The following is a 23,965-nucleotide window of genomic DNA, read 5'->3' as shown; positions in this document are numbered from 1 at the left end:
TTCATCAAAAACCTTAATTTCTTTTCGACTGATGACAGAAAAACATGAACATCTTGGATGAACAGGGGGTGAGTAAATTATCAGGAAATTTTATTTGAAAGTGTACTAATCCAGTTTGCCGAACATTGCTATGACCAACATAGGCTTACTAAACGCTGCATATGTTACAATCTGATGCCTACAAAATTGCTTAGAACAAATCAATTTGATAGAGCCAGAAAAGTAACTTTATCTCCTAAATGTGAAACTGTTGACTGCTGGGATGCAGTTTCTGACAAATAAAATGGGTCAAAATTCTCTCAACATTATCATTCTCAGGCATTGAGATAAGGTTACTGTCTGGTTAACGGAAAATGAAGGAGTCATAATAAATAATAATTATTTATATATATATATATAATGTGTGTGTGTCTATACTGCATGAGTAAATATATGTTCAATATATCTTTTCACATGTACATATATATATATGTTATGAAGTGTATTGAATATAAAATGACATAAATTATGATATACAAGTAAATATGTTGTCACATATTTTTCAATAAATGAGAAGTGTCAATTCCTTATTTAATATATTAACACAATATATTATTCTGTATATTTTCAATATACTGTTAAATCATTTAATATATTGATCATTCATAAATAAGGAAATATATTTTCTTTGCATATTTTCTTTGAAGCTCTATAGAAATGTGGCAAGCTGGAGGGTTGATAACTTTTCAATCTGGTAACAAAAATAGAGATTTTTAAATATTATAAAGATGTCATATGTGTCCATGTACTGCAAGTCTTTTAAGATCAGATGTCCGATAACAAATAATCATTCATATTTCAAATCACCATCCAACATCAAATCAGGCAGAATAAGAGTTAAAGATGCAAAAGATGCAGAAGCTCCACCCTCTTACATCACTTACCAGGAAGTGACTGTCTTATTTATCCTTTCTGACTCTTAGTGTTGACAAAATCATAAAATAATCAGCAATCAGTGGAGAAGTAACACTTTCAAGAAGAGACAGCAGATCTTTGTGATTCTCATGTTGATTAATTTTTGAAACCATCATTCAGAAAGTGGAAGCTTAGATTGCTGAAGCTCAAACAGTGTAAATGGATTCACTATCTGAAGAAGAGCTTACTTGTCCTGTGTGCTGTGAAATCTTCAAGAATCCTGTTATTTTATCCTGTAGTCACAGTTTCTGTAAAGAGTGTCTTCTGGAGAACCAAGTTTCTGTAAAGAGTGTCTTCTGGAGAACCAAGGAAACTCAGGAGTGTCCTGTCTGCAGGAGATTATCCTCACATGCTGAACCTCCATGTAATCTTGCATTGAAAAATGTGTGTGAGTCGTTCCTGAAGGAGAGAAATGAGAGGCGTTCATCTGAGGAGATCTGCAGTTTACACAGTGAGAAACTCAAACTCTTCTGTCTGGAGGACAAACAGCCTGGTGTGTTAGTGTGCTTTACTTCACAACAACACGACAATCATAAAGTCAGACCCATCAGTGAAGTGGTTTCATCATATAAGGTAAGACATATTTTGTTTGAGGACAAAACCATATAGTTGTATATCATAAATATATACAAATTTATCCATACCATTTTGCTCATATTGTGCATTACATATATGAACATTCCACAGAAATACCTGATTTTCACTTTCATTTCCAGGAGGAGATCAATGCAGTTGCTTAAATGCTTAAAAGAGAAACTTATACACAAAGAAAAAGTTAAAGGAGTGTTTAAAAAAACAGTTCGTCACATCAAGGTAAGGACTGATTCTTTTGACAAATTTCATTAGAATAGCTTACTTGCACAACTACTTATGTTCTGCTTGGGAGTACATACATGAGAACGCAAATTATTACTACATTTTATGGCTAGTAATCACCTTCCGCATTTTGATGTCAACTGACTAGTTTGGCCGACCACAGGCAGCGTGATGAGATGTCTCCAGAATAAGACATTTGAGATGATTGAGGTGAATGTGATCTGATTTCAGTCTCAAGCTGAGCACACAGAGCGTCAGATTAAACAGCAGTTTGAGAAGCTTCATCAGTTTCTCAGAGATGAAGAAGAAGCTACAATCACTGCACTGAGGGAGGAAGAGGAGCAGAAGAAGCAGATGATGAAGGAGAAGCTTAAGGAGATGAACAGACACATCTCAGCTCTTTCACACACAATCAAAGACATGGAGGAGATGATGAAAGCCAGTGACGTCTGCTTTCTGAAGGTCTGATTTCAGATCATTGGTTGATCATTGGTTCATTGATTGAGTTCTTGATGATAAATGGTGTGTTTGTTCTGCAGGAAGTTTCCAGTCTCAATGGAAAGGTGAGTGATCTGCTCCTGTCTCTGGTCTCTCTGGTTCTGATCCAAAGCCACTGCAGTTCTGACTCCTGAATGTTCTTCCAGAGTCCAGAGCTCACAGCCGGATCCACAGATGGCTTCTGGAGCTTTGATTCATGTGCCGCGTTACTTGGGCAACCTGCCGTTCAGAGTCTGGAAGAAGATGCAGGACATCGTCCAAAACAGTGAGTCTGACTGCAGAAGATCAGGGGCCTCATTTATAAAACTTTCCATAGATTTCATCCTAAAAGTATACATATGCGTAAAAGCTAGATTCTGCGTTCACACAAAAGTTTTAAAATGTATAAAACCATGCGTATGCCAGAACCTGCGCACAAATCCCTTTATATAAATCCCAATCAGCAGAAGATTGTGCGTACGTCTCCTCCTCGATATCACCATATATGGAGCTTATGATGCCCTCATTTTACTATTCATAACCTCATCTGCATATTATTTCCATACATGTTCCCACCCACGTGACACCATGGTTAACACCGTCAAAGGTACAAGACATTGGAAAATATTAGATACGGACTGTAAATGCCATTTGTGCAATACACTACACTGATAAAAATCATCCAGTATCCTCTTTATGTTTTAGAATAAATGTATTATGAATAAAAACTAAATTGTATAAATACTTCAGATAAAGGTTTTAGAATAGAGTTGATTCATTCATTTCCACTGGCCAAATAGTATTTTAATTGTTTTAAAGAATTCAAATCAAATTTATGCAGTTTTGCTGATAAGGTGAACATATCTTTCAGGAAGTTTAGAGGCTATTTTTAGTGGAAACAGATCAGCCTACTTATTTATTGCTGTGTAAATAAGTATTTTGAAAAAGGAAACATACAAATCTTATAGTTTTCTTCAAGTTTTACCTTCAAATACAGTTGGTAATTGTTTGAAGATCCTTGACACGACTTCCAACACCTCTGTGCGGTTATACGGACCGTTCGACCACCCAGTCCAGCGGTGTCTTCCATAATATTGAAGTTAAGTGTGCATCACTGATCATCGTTCTTGCTAAAATATTTTGTCTTAACATCTGCATTTTAGTTTAAAGGTGCCCTCGAATGAAAAATTGAATTCATCTTGGCATAGTCAAATAACAAGAGTTCAGTACATGGAAATGACATACATTGAGTCTCAAACTCCATTGTTTCCTCCTTCTTATGTAAATCTCATTTGTTTAAAAGACCTCCGAAGAACAGGCGAATCTCAACATAACACCGACTGTTACGTAACAGTCGGGGTGTACGCCCCCAATATTTGCATATGCCAGCCCATGTTCCCAACATTATGAAAGGCATTAGACAAGGGCAGGCAGTATTAACGTCTGGATCTGCACAGCTGAATCATCAGACTAGGTAAGCAAGCAAGAACAACAGCGAAAAATGGCAGATGGAGCAATAATAACTGACATGATCCATGATAAGATGATATTTTTAGTGATATTTGTAAATATTTTCTAAATGTTTCGTTAGCATGTTGCTAATGTACTGTTAAATGTGGTTAAAGTTACCATCGTTTCTGACTGTATTCACGGAGACAAGACTGTCGTTATTTTTATTTTTAAACACTTGCAGTCTGTATAATTCATAAACACAACTTCACACACAACGAGTTAGCCACGGAGCACTATCAAACTCATTCAGAATCAATGTAAACAATATAACAGTATACAATACTCACATAATCCAACGCATGCATGACGAACACTTTGTAAAGATCCATTTGAAGGTTATATTAGCTGTGTAAACTTTGTTTATGCACTGTTCAAGGCAAGCGCGAGCTCCGTGGGCATGGAGCACGAGAATTAAAGGGCCAGTAGCCCTGAATCGGCTCATTTATAATGATGCCCCAAAATAGGCAGTTAAAAAAATGAATAAAAAAAATCTATGGGGTATTTTGAGCTGAAACTTCACAGACACATTCAGGGGACACCTTAGACTTATATTACATCTTTTTAAAAAAAAGTTCTAGGGCACCTTTAAAGGGGAATTATTATGCAAAATTCACTTTGCATGGTGTTTGGACATAAATGTGTGTTGGCAGCATGTGTACACAACCACCCTATAATGATAAAAATCCACCCACTCCTTTATTTTAATCCCCATAAATCATAAGCAGTGTCTCAGAACAAGCCGTTTCCAGATCCCTGGCAGTGTGACGTCACAAGAGCCACAGGCCACGAATGTTGACAGACACTGACGTTTGAACATAGAACCGCCCTGAGCGCGTTCACAGCGAGTCCGCCATTGCTGCACTGACGAGAATCTCTCCCAAGTGTTTTAGGTGTTCTGTAGCTGGATGGATTAATCCACAGAGCTCTTTCCATTTACTCCCTAAGGGTGCGTTCACACTTGTAGTTTGGTTCGTTTGGTTCATTTGGTCCGGACCAAAGAATAAAAAAAAACATTTGGTCCTGGTCCGGTTAGCGTTCAGACTGGCAATTTTATCACCGAACCAAAAGATACAGAACCTTAATGCATAGGGATGCATTCACAACGCGATTGGTCGGATTTTATGACGTATTGCCTATTTTGAGACGGAACTTACCGAACATCCAAAACAGTGCTGTTTTCTGAGGTAAATGCGCTCGTTGTGTGCGTGTAGCGGTGCGTAGCCTGCATGTGATGGTATTTTGGCCAGCTGGGAACTCGTGAAGAGCTTATAAAATGTGTAAAGTAGTCAAAACAGTGGCGGGAATCCATCCGTCACACACACAAACAATCTGCTGTATGGAGCATATTTTAATCGAACCAAACATGACAAGTGTGAACGCACCTTAAATCTGAGCTGCTGAAAACGAGGTGGATTAACTTGGTTTTCCAGGAAAATACTCCCTCAGTTCTGTCGAAATTCGTTTATTTCTGCGCGAATCATTTCACACCGGACTGCTTAGTGAACGAATATCAATACAAAGGGACAATACAAAACAGAGACTGTGCTAGAAATATGCTACTCAAGGATATACCAGTAAAAACTGTTTGTCATCAAGCTTACAGTCTCCAGAGTGATACTTGATAAGGCAGTAATGAAGGTGAGAGCACTTTATTACAGTTCATCAGAGTTGATTTATGGGTATAAAGTTTATTAAGCACCACCTGAAAGGCATAAGGTCTTTATATTAGTTTACTGTTAGTTGTAACGAGTTTTTGTGTACTTCACTATGTTTGTTGGTGATAATAATACAAGGGAAGAGAAAGAGTTTATGGATAATATTTTAATGTACACTTGCAGTGTTTTATTACACTTTGTAAAATGGGGCATAATAGGAAATCCTCTTTAAAGAGGAATCGTTGTGCTCCTAGCGCTCCTCGCCAGAGGTGTCAAGTAACGAAGTACAAATACTTCGTTACCTTACTTAAGTAGAAATTTCGGGTATCTATACTTTACTGGAGTAATTATTTTTCAGACGACTTTTTACTTCTACTCCTTACATTTTCACGCAATTATCTGTACTTTCTACTCCTTACATTTTAAAAATAGCCTCGTTATCCTATTTCATTTCAGCTTGTTTTCATTCCGGCTTGAAAAAAAACAACTATCCAGATAAATCGCGCCATCCGGATAGAGTGAATTTGATTGTGGTTGGATGAGAATAAACATAGGCTATACCATTCTGACACCCTATTGGTTTGTACGCGATCCATCACACCTGCACATGACACAAATCACGTCACACTCCAGCAAGGAGGACAGTGTTGGGGGTCGTTACTCAAAAAAGATTATTTATTAAAAGTTATTATTTCTCTACTACTGGCTCATTTAGGCTATCAAACGGCTGTTTTCTCTTCGTCCTCTGCAAATTATGCTAGGTAGTTCGGTAGAGAGACGTTTGAATTAATTAGCGTATACACCGGTTTTTAATCTTTTTTTTTTTTTTCTTTTTTTTTAGCGCGACCCTTTTTATTTATATGACCCATAGTCATATACAACCATGTAGCTAAACATGCCTAAACGAATTAATTTAAAACGAAACTGAAGGTAAACCTGCGTTGCTCTCATGGTGTTATACCTCTCTCTTTCGGTGAAGTGGAGCAGTGCTCTTGCTGAATGGCACGGATTGCACTACGAACTATTGTACATTTTATATGTTTGTTTTTTTTTAACTGTATTTTATTTTTTATAACGAACAAGCTGCGATGTCACGTTTCCAGTGCTTTGTTGTGTGTGCGTGAGGCGCGGGCGCGATCAAACAGCTGTCTTTGCCAGGGACTTGTCTCATCGTCATGGCAACGGTTCGTGGCCAGGTTAGATTATGTCAGGCCCTGCGTTCCATTTGGAAGGGCTCATCCCTGTGCCCTAATCCCTTCAAAGGGTTTACCCTCCGGAGGGAGAGCTTCGAAGGGATGAAGGGTGTAGGGGTCAAAATACTCCTTTTTTAGAACGCACTTCTGCGTCATCTTAACGAGACAGTCAAGGGGGATAGATAGCGCAAGCTGCGCCCTTTGTTTAACGTTAGTTTAGGCCTATATATTTATTTATTTTTGGTTTATCGCACCATAATGTATATTGTGTCTATGTATTTGAAACATTTGAATGGACTGATAAAGCTGTAAAGTATTTTTTGAAGTACAGTGTCGTTTTGACCATAATAATGTACTAAATCTAACTCGTATAAATATTACAGTAGTAGCCTATAGAAAAATACTATACATTCATTTATAGGTAAAATCGAACTCCGAGCCTCCTGTACCCATTCTGTGATGACAAACAACTTCCCTGTGCAAAGGATCATGGGGGCCCGAAGTGTCCATCAGTTGTACCCTTCGAAATCCTTCATTCCGAAGGGCCCTTTAAAGTGGCCAGTTTTGAACACTTCGGTTTGGAACGACCCTTCAATATGGAGGCCATGATTGTTGCCTTTTGTTGGATGCTCAGACGACCAAACAAATGCAGATTAAACATGTTCAGTCTGGTAAAAACAGACTCCAACCAGCGCCAACAGGGTTATCACACCTATCCAACAAACTCCAACAGACGAGTTTGTTGGTGTTTGTCGGTGCGGTGTGAACTGAAACAGCTGAAATCTACCCGCATTTGGCGGGTTGGCGGGTGTTAATGTCAAGCCCTGATTGTTACTAAGCCTGCCCTGGGTACACCAAAACTACCCGCATTTTTCTTTCCGTTGCCCTCACAGATTCCTGCAGTTAAGCTTGGATGTACATTTACATTCCAATAAATGTTATTGATGACATTTTGAGGAGGTGGAGTGCACAATAGACCCCTGTAGCGCGGCCTAAGCTTTTGTCCTTAATGGCATTTTTTTCCTTACATTACTTTTACTTTTATACTTTAAGTAGTTTTGAAACCAGTACTTTTACACTTTTACTTGAGTAAAAAGCTTGAGTTGATACTTCAACTTCTACAGAAGTATTTTTAAACCCTAGTATCTATACTTCTACTTGAGTATTGAATGTGAATACTTTTGACACCAGTGCTCCTCGCTGTCATTAAAACAGCGTGTCACAGCAAAAATTGATCAAAAGTAGCACGTCTATATTCATATAACTTTTGTTTGACTTCTGCATAATGACTGCGTAATGTAATTTCAGTGCTTATCGCCATTAGTGAAAGTGTAGTAATAATGTGTATCTCAAAATGAAAATGTGAGTTTCCATGCGAGTTGAAATCATTCTTTTTTTTATTTAAACTGTTATTGTGAACACGCACTGTATTTATGATTATGACTCATAATGAGGATTTAAAGTGGTTTTCCTTCATCTGCCGTCAGTCCCTCAGCTCACCATCGGTGTCGCCAAACTGCTCCGTCTCCAAAATGTTCGCATTTTGTGTGGAGTCATGCAAATTTTCCCATCAAGTTTGTTTTTATAAATCAGAACTTATGCGTAGAAGCTGGCGTACGCCTCTTTCAGGGCCTGTTTTGTGCGTACACAACAGTTATAAACGAGGCCCCAGAGCTCTCACACATACAGTGGACATGATGGAGGGTGGAGAGATTCTTCATGTCACAAAGAGATAAATAATAATCTAAATAATGTCTCATCAGCTCCTGTGATTCTGGATCCAAACACGGCTCATCCAGATCTCATCCTGTCTGATGATCTGACCAGTGTGAGAAACGGCAGGATCAATCAACCTGTTCCTGATAATCCAGAGAGATTCGACTGGTATCCCTGTGTTCTGGGTTCAGAGGGGTTTAACTCAGGAACACACTGCTGGGATGTGGAGGTTAAAGAGAGTTTCTGCTGGATTCTTGGAGTAACTACAGCATCAAACCAGAAGGAAGGGGCGTCATTGTTTTAACACTGATGTCTGGAGTGTGGAGTATGAACAGGAAGGACTGTCTGAACCGTTTGGCTTTCGTGTTTATCAGCAGCTTGATCGTGTGAGAGTGAATCTGGACTATGACAGAGGAACGGTGTCATTCTCTGATCTTGTAACTAACACACATCTACACACATTCACAACCACCTTCACTCACACACTCTTTCCATTCTTCAGTTGTTATCCCTCTCTGAGGATCTTAGCCTTCAGTAGTTAGTAAATGTTAGATCTGGATCATACAGACATAGGTGCGTGTAAACCTCACTCCCCTGAACTCAAGAGGTGCTCTAGTGACTGACGCTATAGAGATTACAGTCTTCTTGTTAGAGCGCCCACTTTCCATGCGGACAGGCCCGGGTTCACGTCCCACTGGAGCGGGCCGGTGCGAACTAGAGGGGCTACACAGGGAACATTCTCATAACTTTGTCTAATGTTCTGGAAAGTTCTTCCAGTTACATAATAGATCGTTTGTTCAGGGTAATGTAAAGGTGGTACCCAAAAACTTTATTTATACATTGTAGAAGATTGTTTAAATTTCCTCAATGTTAGGAGAAAAACATTAGAATGACAACTGACTTCAAATGAATAAGGCTGTGTGTGCCGTTTTAAAAGAACATCCTTGGAAATGTTTTGTAGCTAGCTATTGTTCCTAACTTTTCTCTTTAATTTAATGGAAAGGTTATATAAAACAGTGTTCAGGAAATCACTACATATTATCATTAGCATTTTCATAAATGTTTTTGTAATGTTACCAGAAAACATTTGAACAACATTCTTAGGACATAAATATTTAAATACTTTAAATATTAACTTTCTAGCTTAAAATTGGCGTAAGTTTGGATGTTGCATGAAATCCCCTGTGTTTAAAGAGCACCTATTATGCCCATGTAATTTAATCTAATTTAACTCCAGTCATTTGATAGATGGCCTTCAGTTTGACTTTTTACCAACAAACTGTTATAGCTTGCCAACAGAAGCCGTCCTAATGGTGTCCTCTCATGGGCTGCGTTCAAATCCACATATTTCCCTACTATATGGACAGTAAAAAGCAGTAGGTGAACAAATACGATTTCTCAGTATTTATAAAACAGTAGGTGAGAAATACATGGGTGGTGTATTATTTCCCACAAGATTTGGATGCAAATATATGGATGCATTCGAATGCCTACTTGCCTACTATATAGTAGAAGAAAACATGAAGTACATGAAAAGAGTAGTATGTTCAAATCCTCAGTATTTATAAAACAGTAGGTGAGAAATCCCCAGATGGCCCAACTGCTCCCACTCACTTTTCTACCATGATATGTCATAATCGAACACGGAGGAGAAAAGTGATGCCAGTGCTTTCAGATGTGAGTAAACACGGGACGTTGTGTTAAAATGGCAATTGTTTTGGCACAGAATTGGCACAGCTGTAAATACATGATTGTAATAACAGTAAGTTTGAATAAAGCTTTGTTTCATGTGTTGTTGAAATGTTTATTGGGATGATTAGGCTACTTTTATTCATTTTTTACTAATTTATTAATGTTTCCGAAATTCAGTAGCCTATACTACAATCTCAAAATAAATGGGCAGCTTCAACAAGACCACAAAATGAGCACAATTTAATCAGTATCAAGATATTTACAGATGATTTAAACTTGTCAACTCATAACATTTAAGTTAAGCTAGTGATAACGTCGTAGGTCACATGATAACGTCAACATGTCGGATGATGTCCGGATCGCATTCATACTCAACGAATCAGGCTTTAAAATACGTACTGTTTTAGTGCTCGATAAGTGCATTGACATTAACTCAGGGAGTATGTGGTTTCGAACGCAGCCAAAGTGAACTGCTCATCTAACCTCAGACTCTTCGGGTGCTTCTCAAACGGAAGGCTGCATCCTACGAAGGCTGCATATCTCGCCGAAGGCCATGGGTGTGTCCGAAAACTGGAAAATACTGCCTTCAGAGGACACATTTCAAGGTAGGAAGGCATGTCCGAATCCAATGTTAGCTTCACTTCCTGTCTCATGGGATACCTTCATCTGATCGATTTTTCAAGGAAGCATAGATGTATCCTTTGCTGCCATTGTTATCCCACAATCCTGTGCTTTCCGTTCTGCTGAGCTAGCTTGATAAGGCAGCGAGACAGCAAGACAGATACCTGGGTTTTCGGACGCAGCCCATCTGAATCAGAAGGGTCCTTGAAAGGTAGCCTTTGTTTTCACGTCCTTCGTTCAGCTGAATTTGAAGGATGAGATACTTCACGACCTTCAATCGCCAACAGTCCTTTGCACACATTCCAATTCATGAAAATACTGACTGAAAAAAAAACCAACAAAAAAAACAAGTCAGTATATTACGCTTGTCTGAATTTATTATGAAATGTAAGAAAAAAAAACAATGTTTTTTAACATGAAAGCATATTAGAAATGATAAAATGTCCACCATAGTTTGTAGTATTATTATATCTTAACTGTCCCTCAAAAAATGCAACTGAATCGCAGGAATCCCAAAATTCTTACTGATACATGAAGGCTAAGTTGGGCATACTGTACTGATATAATACACTCAGAAAAGAGATACTTGGAAATTGTAATGCCCATATTACCTAACCAAGGGTGATGCTTTCACTTTGATGGTATTTGAGGAAATAATGGATGAACTAGGATTTTCATGCTGGAAGCATTTCTTAAGTCATTCTGCAATCCAGGGAAAGTGAATTATCAGTAAGAAAGCAGAAACAATCTTATCCTTCACACATTTTCTTCTCTCTTTTTCATCCTTATTTTACTCAATTATTCAATGTGCTCTCCACACTCCAGACCACAAGGTGGCGGAAATGCACATTTTACGTTGGTTTCCCAAGAGGAAGAGGAAGAGAAGAGACGCGTTCTGAACCTTTTACAGTCTATGTTCTGAACTGCTTGTTTCAAAACAAACGTTTTGCAGCGTTTTTGATGCATCATTTTTTTTAAACCGATCATAATTTACAAGTAAAGCCATGCATTCAGAGCATCAGGAAGAGCTGAAGTCTGTAAAGACAGAGTTTATTGAAGATGACAGCGAGAACAGGACTGATCCAGAACCCTGCAGAGTGAAGCAAGAAGATACTGAAGAACCAAGAGGTGTGTATTCTGCTTTTGTTATTAATGATGCTGTAAACGCTAAGGTTATAAACAGGTAACGGTTAAATGGTTATAAGCTTAACAGATTGTGAGTTAGTGAGCCAGAACTTCGGTAAAGTTGGTTTTATATTCGCACATTCGGACTTCTGATAAATTCAAACTTTCCAATAAATGTGCAATAAATTAATGTTTGCGAATTTTAAGCAGCGGCATGATATTGACAACCAAAGATTGTCAACTTACAACATTTTTCACAGTCGATCAAAATAGCTATTGTTTTAATGGCATATTTACTTGTGAATGTCCACTGAATGTCCAATGTAGTGTGATTAACAAGACTATTGAATACGGATGTCCGAATTTGCGAATATAAAACCAACTTTACCCAAGTTGAGCCAGACGTTATATTTCAGTAAGTGTAAAATATTGTCAGTAGCCTACGAAAAATTAAAGTAACACTAGTGTCAAAAGCACGTGTAAATTTTATTCAAATAAATAATGGTAGGCTACAGATGATTGTATTGTCTGCAACCTCTCTGAGTTGTTTTCTGTTATGAAATGTACTAAAGGGACTGTTCATTCATTTACTTAGCCTCATGTCATTACAAATTTTATTGAAAAAAAAACTGATAGCCTACTTTAACATGGCGTAAATCGAATCTATCGCTATTTGCACTAAATGGCATCTATTGAGCGTCTATTCAGCAGAATTTAAAGACCTCCAGAAATTAAAGCAAAGGCAGCACACGATTATAATAAACAGCCCAGGTGAAAAAATACTATACTAATGTGTAGTAATTACTATAGTGTTTTTCGCTTAGTTATCAATATAATGAGATAAACATACCAGAATACCCCAGGTGTATTTCTTGTTGTGAATGTTTTTCTAATGTTGTTCTAATTGTTTTGTTTTTGATTTGAAAAAGTATTGCAATGCAGCTAATATATACAAACCCAATTCCAAAAAAGTTGGGACACTGTACAAATTGTGAATAAAAAAGGAATGCAATAATTTACAAATCTCATGAACTTATATTTTATTCACAATAGAATATTGATAACATATCAAATGTTGAAAGTGAGACATTTTGAAATGTCATGCCAAATATTGGCTCATTTTGGATTTCATGAGAGCTACACATTCCAAAAAAGTTGGGATAGGTGGCAATAATGCCTCGTTTCCACTGAGCGGTACGGTTCAGTTCGGTACGGTTCGGAACGGTACACCTTGATCAGGCTTGCGTCTCCACTGCCAACAGTACCCTTACTTGATTGGCGTGGTGTAGCCGGGAAGTAGTGATCGACGTCATTCTCACGCAAAGAAGAAAACGAACATAGTAAACAACAATGGAGGACATATAGCAGATCTTTTTCTTGCTTCTCGGCTTGAGGCTGTTTGTCACAAGAAGAAGACGAGCTTTGCTTGTTGCACACCAACATTCGGCATTTCAGAATACCAAGTACGCAAAGTTCAGACGTCCATGCAGCAGCACCTACCAACAAGCGGAGGAGAAAACCTGCATAATTTAAAAATTATTTAATGTGTCATGAAATGTAGTTTTAAAAGCTTTTCAGGCGAGAATGTAGTTGTTTAAAGCACAAATCTGTGGTTTATTTATAAAGATAGCGCCTATTTGAAAATTTAATCTGACATTGTCGGAGTTGTGAGATCCAGGCGATCACCGGGCGCTCAGCGCTAATGTACCCAGCCAAATAATTTTGGCTGAGGGCAAAGTGAAGTTTTATAACTTTATATATTTATTTAACTTTACCGTTGTAGTGCGCAGTACGTTTGACTAAATTATTTGCTTGTCTTTATTTCTTATTGTATAGCTTCTCATATTTTATACTTATACTTTTATAATGGTTATTATTGATAATTAAAACTGACTTTTAACAAAAAGAGAAGGTTGTTTTGTCTTATTTCATTTTATTATAGGCTACATACAGTGAAGATAATCAGAGTACATATGCACATATTGCCTGAACCACACATTAGAACATATTGCCTGAACCACACAATAGGTTTCATATTTTTTAAATGAAAACGAAAAGAGGCAGGGTTGTGTTTTATATTTTGTTTTGTTATATAGCCTACATGAAGTGAAGATGATCAATGCATGCATTGCCTGAACCTCATTTGTGTGGCACCTCTTGTGTTGTCATTCCCCTTGTAGCACGCGCAAGTGACGATTCTCTGTCAACCTATCAACGTTCTGCAGAGTGTAGCTCCCCTTTTGGTATGGTACTGTTGTGCTTGGTAGCCCAACGAAAGGGTCCCAAAAAAGTGGTACGGTACGGTTCGGAATTAGGGTACCATTCACAACTTTTGACAATGGAAACGGCAAAAATTGCGTACCATACCGAACCGAACCGTACCGCTCAGTGAAAACGACCCATAATAGGCCGGAAAAGTTAACTGTACATATAAGGAACAGTTGGAGGACCAATATGCAACTTATTAGGTCAATTGGCAACATGATTGGGTATAAAAAGAGCCTCTCAGAGTGGCAGTGTCTCTCAGAAGTCAAGATGGGCAGAGGATCAACAATTCCCCCAATGCTGCGGCCAAAAATAGTGGAGCAATATCAGAAAGGAGTTTCTCAGAGAAAAATTGCAAAGAGTTTGAAGTTATCATCATCTACAGTGCATAATATCATCCAAAGATTCAGAGAAATCTGGAACAATCTCTGTGTGTAAGGGTCGAGGCCGGAAAACTATACTGGATGCCCGTGATCTTCGGGCTCTTAGACGGCACTGCATCACATACAGGAATGCTACTGTAATGGAAATCACAACATGGGCTCAGGGATACTTCCAGAAAACATTGTCAGTGAACACAGTCCACCTTGCCATTCGCTGTTGCCGGCTAAAACTCTATAGGTCAAAAAAGAAACCGCATCTAAACATGATCCAGAAGTGCAGGCGTTTTCTCTGGGCCAAGGCTTATTTAAAATGGACTGTGGCAAAGTGGAAAACTGTTCTGTGGTCAGACAAATCAAAATTTGAAGGTTTTTTGGGAAAACTGGGACGCCATGTCATCCGGATTAAAGAGGACAAGGACAACCCAAGTTGTTATCAGCGCTCAGTTCAGAAGCCTGCATCTCTGATGGTATGGGGTTGCATGAGTGCGTGTGGCATGGGCAGCTTACACATCTGGAAAGGCACCATCAATGCTGAAAGGTATATCCAAGTTCTAGAACAACATACGCTCCCATCCAGACGTCGTCTCTTTCAGGGAAGACCTTGCATTTTCCAACATGACAATGCCAGACCACATACTGCATCAATTACAACATCATGGCTGCGTAGAAGAAGGATCCGGGTACTGAAATGGCCAGCCTGCAGTCCAGATCTTCACCCATAGAAAACATTTGGTGCATCATAAAGAGGAAGATGCGACAAAGAAGACCTAAGGCAGTTGAGCAACTAGAAGCCTGTATTAGACAAGAATGGGACAACATTCATATTCCTAAACTTGAGCAACTTGTCTCCTCAGTCCCCAGACGTTTGCAGACTGTTATAAAAAGAAGAGGGGATGCCACACAGTGGTAAACATGGCCTTGTCCCAACTTTTTTGAGATGTGTTCATGCCATGAAATTTAAAATCAACTTATTTTTCCCTTAAAATAATACATTTTCTCAGTTTAAACATTTGATATGTCATCTATGTTGTATTCTGAATAAAATATTAAAATTTGAAACTTCCACATCATTGAATTCTGTTTTTATTCACAATTTGTACAGTGTCACAACTTTTTTGGAATTGGGTTTGTATATCGTAACGTATCGACCCATGTATCATGATATATATCGAATTGTGAGGTCCTTGCCGATAGACAGCCCTATTTCAAAGTGCAAGGTTTTAAAAGCAGTCTCTGTGTAAACAACAAAAACGTGAATCTGTGAAAACAATGACGTCACGCACATGCGCATTACATGTTCATTCTATTGTTTTTCATCACCATCTATTGGCCTGCCAGCAGAATACAGAGTTTTTAGTCGTTTTTACAGTTTTGTGTAAATGGGGATCGTTTTGACAATGGTGTTGTCTGTAAGTGGAAAACTCAAAGGAAAAAGTTCTCCACTTCAAGCATATCGTTGTCGTGTAAATGTACCCTTAATGACAACGATCTACTCTTCAAATGCTGATTATATCAATTACATCGTTACTCCACCAGGTGGCGACAAGTCACTGTTAAAAGATGCATTTGTCATTGAATCATTCATTCAAGAGGTTCCTTCAAAAATATGTGAAGTCTTTAGGCTTTTTCAAGATGCATTGGCACTGGGCAGACCGATCGGCGTATGACATCAAAGTACCGTGAGAGCGATTCAAAACAATAAGGAGTCATATACTCTCCAAAGCACTGTCACAGTACTTTGATGTCATACGCAGATGAGCGCAGATGCATCTCAAACAAGCCTTACATGAATGAGTCATTGAATCATTCATTCATTTTTAAAAGTTTTTATTAAATAATTCATTCAGATTAATTAAACATTTCAAATAGACTGCAGCAATTAACATTTTGTTAGAATCCCGTAAATCACATGCTATTTTGTTCAGTTACCTGTTCAGAATCATGGGACAATCATGGGAGAATCTTAATCTCTGTTTGAAACAAAAAAAATCAGGTTACTCAATTCAACCAGAATCGTGCAGCTCTACTGATTTATATGTGACATCTTGATGTTACAAGTATGATAATGAGATTTAAATTACTTAAAAAACTTTTTTTTTCTTTCATTTTAGTCCTGATTAAAGAAAATGAGGAGAGCGAAGAACTAAATGAAGTGGAGGAGAAACTTCATGTCAAAACTGAAGAAAAATCTTCAAGTTGCTCACAGACTGAAAGAAAATTTGTACCGAGAAGAAGAGCCAAGAAAAATTTCATTTGCCCTCAGTGTGGAAAAAAATTCCCAAACAAACCAAATCTTAGACGTCACATGAGAGTTCATAGTGGCGAGAGGCCGTACACATGTGATCAGTGTGGGAGCACTTTTACTGCAGCTCACGTATTAAAGCAGCACCAGAGGATTCACACCGGAGAAAAACCTTATAAGTGTTCATTCTGTGACAAGAGATTCAGTCGGTCATCACATTTGAAAAGACATGAGAAGATACACTGCAGAAAGAAGCCGCACACGTGTGATCAGTGCAGGAATAATTTTGCACAAGCAAACGGTCTTAAACTATATATGTGCCCTCACTCTGAAGAAAGACCATTTAAGTGTGATCAGTGCAGTAAAACATTTTATAGAGCAGAACACCTGAAGATCCACATGAAAGTCCATTCAAAGGAGAAGCCTCACATGTGCTCTCTGTGTGGAAAGAGTTTTTCACAGCTGGAATATTTTAAAATGCACCAGAAAAGACACAGTGTTGTGAAGGATTATATGTGTTTTGATTGTGGGAAGACCTTTATTACATCTTCCATATTGAAACAGCACCAGAGGATCCACACCGGAGAGAAACCTTACAAGTGTTCACACTGTGACAAGAGATTCACTTTGTCCGGACATCTGAAATCACATGAGAGGGTCCACTCTGGAGAGAAGCCGCACACGTGTGATCAGTGCGGGAAAAGTTATAAAGAAAAAGGAACGCTTAAGACACACATGAAAATCCACACTGGAGAGAAACTGCACAAGTGTGATCAATGTGGAAGAGCTTCACGTATGCAAACACTCTTAAATTACATCTGCGATCTCACTCTGGAGAGAAACCGTTTAACTGTGATCAGTGCGGTAAATCATTCGTTTCATCATCAACCCTAAAGATCCACCTGAGTGTCCATACGAAGGAGAAGCCTCACGTGTGCTCTTTGTGTGGAAAGAGTTTTGCTCATATGAGTGGTTTGAAAGTACACCAGAAAAGTCACAGCGGAGTGAAGGATCAGATGTGCTTTGATTGTGGGAAGACCTTTACTACATCTTCCGGATTGAAACGGCACCAGAGAATTCACACTGGAGAGAAACCTTACAAGTGTTCGTACTGTGAGAAGAGCTTCAATCGGTCAGGAACTCTGAAAAGACATGAGATGGTCCACACTGGAGAAAAACCTCACAAGTGTTCACACTGTGAAAAGAGCTTCAGTCTGCCAGAATATCTGAAAAAACATGAGCGGATTCACGCTGGAGAAGAAACTTACAAGTGTCCACACTGTGACAAGAGATTCAGGCGATCAGGAAACCTAAGAAGACACGAGAGGACTCACGCTGGAGAAACGTCACACACGTGATCAGTGTGGGAAGAGGTTTTCTCATTCAGGTTCTCTACTGCGACACACTAAAAACAGATGTGGTGTAGTGTTGGCGAACATTAGCCGCATTTCCACTGTTGGGCCTAAAGCGGGCGTGCTAGTGCGTGCCAGGGCCAGTCGCGTTTCCACTGTCACTTCCGGGGCTTGATCGTGCCTCATCGGGGCTTTCTCTGGGCCAATGGCCCAGGTTTTTCGGCCCGCTGAATACCTTGGTCCAAAGCGGGCCAGCTCGGGCTTGAGGGAGTGGTTACGAACAAAGGCGGAGTTTATCTGTGTGTGGAGACGGAGGCGCCATGGATGATTACACGTTACCAGCTAACATCAGCATTAAAGACTTTTAAAATCATTTTAGCTCAAAACTCACTTTCAGACAGCAGCAAGTGTTTGAAATAACTTCTTTTTGTGATCCGATGTGGATTCTGATCACCAAGACTATGCTATTACCATAGTAAACATGGTAAATATATTTACAATGGCTTGAAGAAATCAGACATATATACTATCATGCAGCGTTATTTATTTTATCTGTCAGCACGTCTCGTCTCTCAACGGACTGATATCCATATTTAGCTCCGCATATGTGGCGACCAGGGCGGGCGAGAGCCGTGAGGGAACGGTGCACCGGCCTTGAGTCTATCACAGAGGAGCTCCGGAAGCATAAAAGGAGGAGCGACGCCAGTGAAGGACGAGAGAGGACCAGGCCTGGATATTATTTTATGTTTTATTATGTTTGTGTGGCTGGCAGACGTCCGCGAGGGTCTGTCGGCATTTTACTTTTGTTTTGTTCTTTGTTTATTTTTATATTAAAGTTTATTTGAATGTTCGCCGGTTCCCGCCTCCTTCTTCCCATACTCATGAACCGTGTTACATTGGTGCCGAAACCCGGGAGGAAGGAGGGACATGCTGTCGGAGAGCCCTCGCTGCTGAGGGGGATCGCGGTGCCGCGGAGTTCGGGCAGCGCGGGAGTGAAGACCGCGAGAGGCTGCCCGAGGCGGTGCTACTGGAGCCTTGTGAAAGATGGGATGGAGACCCGGATGCCGTGCTCCTGGGACGAGGTGGGGAGGCTGCTGTCCAGGAGGGAGCGGAGGAGTCGCCACCGTCCGCCGTGGGCCGGAGCCTGCTGCCATCCGCCATGTAGGGGAGGAGCAGGGGACGGGGGAGGAGCTGCCGGCTGCCCTCAGCAGGAGGACTCATTGCTGGCCGCCAGGAGGCGGTCGAGGATCGGGCCGTCCACTGAGGGTCCAGTGCCATTGCATGGCACCGCAAGGAAGTGCTTCTCGGCAGGCTGAGGACCGAGCGGTAGTGTGTCTGGGAACCGGACCCAGAATTTTTTTCTTCTTTTTCCTCTCTCGTCCTGTCGCTCCCCTTGCTTCCGTCTCCTTTCTCTCATCTCGTCTGTCCTTACCCCCAGGTGCTGCGGCTGCCGAGACAGGCCCCGGGGGGGAGTAGAGCGCAGTCTCGGGAGTTCCCCCCGGCCTGCGAGGGGCGATGGGGGGTATGTGGCGACCAGGGCGAGAGCCGTGAGGGAATGGCGCGAGGCCGGTGGCGCAAGAGTTAATGAGCTCCACCTGGGTGGCGCACCGCCCTTGAGTTTTCTAAAAGGATGAGCGACGCCAATGAAGGACGAGAGAGGACCAGGCCTGGATATTATTTTATGTTTTATTATGTTTGTGTGGCCGGCAGATGTCCGCGAGGGGCTTTACTTTCGTTTTGTTCTTTGTTCATTTTTATATTAAAGTTTATTTGAAAAGTTCGCCGGTTCCCGTCTCCTCCTTCCCATACTCACGAACCGTGTTAGGGCATATTTCATAAAATAAAGCAACTCCATGTTTTCAGGATTCCTCTGTTTCTCTGTCACTGGAGAAAGTGTTAAAGCTCCCCAGGTCGTAATTTTGGTGGAAAATTTGTAGAAATTATTATTCTTTGTAAATGTGACATAAACATTCTGTCCTATGACTAAACAGAAACAGACGCAAATAAGTGTGTGTCCTTTCTTTTGTGAAATAACAGTAAATACCACTTTATTTCTGTGACTAATATTTAATCTTGACACAAATTAATTCATTATGATTCATTTGTTTGGTAAAACATCGATGCTTGGGTATTTAAATTTTTAAGTACACAACAAAATGCCAACAAACGCCCGCTTTTATCATGTTCACTTTACGATCTCGCCAGTTTCCAGGGATTTCTTTCTGATTATCTTTCTGATAAAACTTCCATTTGTTTGTGAAATGACGGGTTTGTGTGACGTTGTTCCAGAGAGGCGTGTTATGAGCAGTTTTAGTGAAGCGCTGTGGAGCTTCTGGCCTGATGGTGGAAATACAGCGTGATTTTGGGCTTGGTGCTACAAGTCCGGGGCTATTAGCCTAGCCTGGCCTGCAGAAAGCCCTGGCTCGCACTGGCCCACAGTGGAAAAGCGGCTATTGATACGCTGCTGTGGTGAAATATTGCCAGAAACCAGTATGGCATATGAAGGACTGTTTTCAAGGTGATGGCACTGAGTTCAATGTCATTTATTACTCAACTGAATGCCGTTCTACACCCGTAAAGATTTGTTCATCTTCAGAATGCAAATTAAGATATTTTTAATTAAATCCGATGGCTCAGTGAGGCCTGCAATGCCATTTTTATCCACTAATGCCATTAAATCTCAAGATCCATACAGGTACTAAAAACGTATGTAAAACAGTTAATGTGAGTTCAGTGGTTCTACCTTAATATTATAAAGCAACAAATACTTTTTTAAGTACTTTTTTGTTATTCAACTATGCCGAGGTAAATTCAATTTTCAATTCTAGGGCACATTTAAGCTTGTCTGAATTTATTATGAAAAATAAAAACAATGTTTTTGAACATGAAAGCATATTAGAAATGATAATTAAAAAAATGATAAGCAATAAAATGGCCACCATAGTTTGTAGTATTAGTATATCTTAACTGTCCCTCAAAAAATGCAACTGAATCGCAGGGATCCCCAAATTCTTACTGATAAATGAAGGCTAAGTTGGGCATACTGTACTGATATAATACACAAAATTGTAATGCCCATATTACCTAACCACGGGTGATGCTTTCACTTTGATGGTTTTTGAGGAAAAAATGGATGAACTAGGATTTTCATGCTGAAAGTGTTTCTTAAGTTATTCTGTAATCCAGGGAAAGTGAATTATCAGTAAGAAAGCAGAAACAATCTCTTAAGGGTCTATTCCTCCCATTTTTCACTTCACACATTTTCTTCTCTCTTTTCCATCCTTATTATACACAATTATTCAATGTGCGCTCCACACTCCAGACCACAAGGTGGCGGAAATGCACATTTTACATTGGTTTGCCAAGAGAAAGAGACGCGTTCTGAACTGTTGTTTCAAAACAAACGATTTGCAGCGTTTTTGACGCATCATTTTTTAAAACCGATCATAATTTACAAGTAAAGCCATGCATTCAGAGCATCAGGAAGAGCTGAAGTCTGTAAAGACAGAGTTTATTGAAGATGACAGCGAGAACAGGACTGATCCAGAACCCTGCAGAGTGAAGCAAGAAGATACTGAAGAACCAAGAGGTGTTTATTCTCCACTATTAATGATGCTGTGAAATTATAAGGTTATAAAACTTTAACAGATTGTGAGTTAGTGAGCCAGTCGTCATACTTAAGTAAATGTAAAATATGCTCAATAGGAAAAAATGAAAGTAACTGAACCAAAAGTGTCAAAAGTACAGGTAAATTTTATTAAAATAAATAGTGGTACAGATGATTGTATTTCTGCAATCTCTCTAAGTTGTTTTCTGTTATGAAATGTAGTAAAGGAATTGTTAATTCATTTACTTACCCACATGTCATTACAAATCTGTATGAATATGTTTTTCTGCATACAAGTAAATAATGTTACCTATAACGATAACATTAGCGTTGACACCAATGCATGATAAAGTTCTGTTAATTTCTGGAGGTCTTTTCATCAGGTTAGATACTGATTATGAATCACTCAAACCCCGTTTTCTAAACCCTTGCACCCCACACTTTGAGAACTACTGCCATAACATAACTCAAGTTACTTAATAGCCTACTGAGCCGATATAATGAGCAATGCGGGACATTCCCAGCAAACAAAGGACGTCCCCCCGGACGTTGTGAACGTCCGCTTAAGTCCGCAGTAGGTCCGCTTTGGAACGTTCGCTGACGGACGTTCTGACGACATTCAAGTCTTTGCCAGTCATCTGATATTTCCAGAACAACACTTGCAAATTACCAGTCGCCATGCGTTGCCTTTTATCAACAGACCTGACACCTTGCAACTCAGACCAAGGACAAATTAAACTAAACCTTTTGGATTTAAAATAGGTTGTGTACCTAAAACAATCCCATTAAATGTGATTTAAAAGAAACCATGATTGTTTTGTTGTGCAGGTTGATTTTACTGCAAGTAAAAATAGGTCTATTTGAATTTAGGTCATTCTACAGAAAAGTCCACTTTTGGTATGACAAAATGTATTTCTTTTTCTAACGTTTAAACTTAGACCACATTATATTAGCCTACACTTTGACTTTATGAATAAATTACAGCTTTATGATTTTTTTATGTGCATTTAAAGACAGCATGTAGCCTTTTGTCACTGTGGTTTCCTTACTTCTCTGGCATTTTTAAACGTTTTTATGTTTAAAAAACGTTTTTAATAATGATAATGCAAAAATAAGGAAATTGTGTTTTTTTGTTTTTATTTTAATCAGGTTAGTTAAAAGTGTGATTGAATGATGATAATTCAATTGCTCAACAATGTATTTGCTATAACAATGAAAATATTTGAAAAACAGTTATAAACAAGTAATGATTCAATCCATTACATCTTAATTATTGAGTGTAGCAGAATTCAATGAATGTAAAATTACCATGTCACATATGACACATTTTATTTAATGTGACAGACAAACAAGAGTAACACCAGTGACGCCAGTGTCACTAAATGAGCATTTTAAATTGAAGTGCTCCTTGTGTTGATGCTGTTATTTTAAATATAGTAATATAATGATTTACAAAGATACAACACTTTATATTTGTAAGTTGAGCCTGGGGTAATATTGATATTATTTCTTAATGTGTAAATTATAGTACAGTAACAGTCAAAAGTATGGACACACTTTCCCATTCATGTCCAGACATTTAATTTGTACCTTATAGAATATAGTACGTAAACAAAATATAATACTTTTGATCACATTTTTGATCACTCAAATATGGTGATGAAACGCTTATAATGACATTTATTTTTGTTTTGTTTTTAAAAAATTCCATGTTAATGGTTTAATTGCATTTTAATAATGCTAATTAATTTAATGAATAAAAACAGTCATATTAATAATTGATGCCCCCCTCACCTATGTATTTTCTGGTAATCAAATTAACATGCAGGATTTGTATACTTCAGGTGTGATGGTTCATATGTGTGTGTGTATATATATATATATATATATATATATATATATATATATATATATATATATATATATATATATATATACATACATACATACATACATATATACATGCATACATACTACATACATACTACATATATATATGGCAAGGGGAGTATGAGTATGACTAATTTAGATCTGTGTGAAACGCAGCAGGCAGTCGGTTAGAACTGTGTGAGTTGACTCTTAGTTGAAGAGACACACCAAGCAGGATCTAAGTTCTCACTCTGTTTACTGAAGAGTTGTTTGAGTATACATGTGTGGTTCTGTAACAAATTATACAAGAGAAATAAACTTGTTTATATATATATATATTAAAACTAAATCTATCTATCAAACTAAATCTATCTATCTATCAAACTAAATCTATCTCTATCTATCAAACTAAATCTATTTATCTATAATATACATATACATGGATACATACATCACTTCTCATCTATCTCTCTTCTCATCTATCAC

The 23,965-nt window shown here is 38.8% G+C and overlaps 2 protein-coding genes and 1 pseudogene across 2 annotated transcripts; all 3 read left to right on the top strand.

Moving 5' to 3' along the window:
• Window positions 1-616: 616 nt before the first annotated feature.
• LOC125275289 (E3 ubiquitin-protein ligase TRIM35-like) lies at window positions 617-2,305 on the top strand. The gene is made up of 3 exons (XM_048202113.1): window positions 617-1,527; window positions 1,671-1,767; window positions 2,002-2,305. The coding sequence occupies exons 2-3, from the start codon at window positions 1,681-1,683 to the stop codon at window positions 2,236-2,238; spliced, it is 324 nt and encodes a 107-aa protein (XP_048058070.1). The 5' UTR covers window positions 617-1,527; window positions 1,671-1,680; the 3' UTR covers window positions 2,239-2,305.
• A 10-nt stretch (window positions 2,306-2,315) lies between these two features.
• On the top strand, window positions 2,316-10,113 carry LOC125275284 (annotated as a pseudogene).
• Window positions 10,114-11,516: 1,403 nt separating this feature from the next.
• Window positions 11,517-17,851, top strand: LOC125275269 (zinc finger protein 501-like). Its single transcript, XM_048202066.1, has 2 exons — window positions 11,517-11,764; window positions 16,521-17,851. Exons 1-2 carry the CDS (start codon window positions 11,641-11,643, stop codon window positions 17,543-17,545), a joined length of 1,149 nt encoding a protein of 382 aa, XP_048058023.1. The 5' UTR covers window positions 11,517-11,640; the 3' UTR covers window positions 17,546-17,851.
• The last annotated feature ends 6,114 nt before the right edge of the window (window positions 17,852-23,965 follow it).

The sequence above is a fragment of the Megalobrama amblycephala genome, linkage group LG1 (genome assembly GCF_018812025.1).
Source record: "Megalobrama amblycephala isolate DHTTF-2021 linkage group LG1, ASM1881202v1, whole genome shotgun sequence".
In the NCBI taxonomy this organism is placed as follows: domain Eukaryota; kingdom Metazoa; phylum Chordata; class Actinopteri; order Cypriniformes; family Xenocyprididae; genus Megalobrama; species Megalobrama amblycephala.
This window is presented reverse-complemented; position numbering and strand designations above follow the sequence as displayed.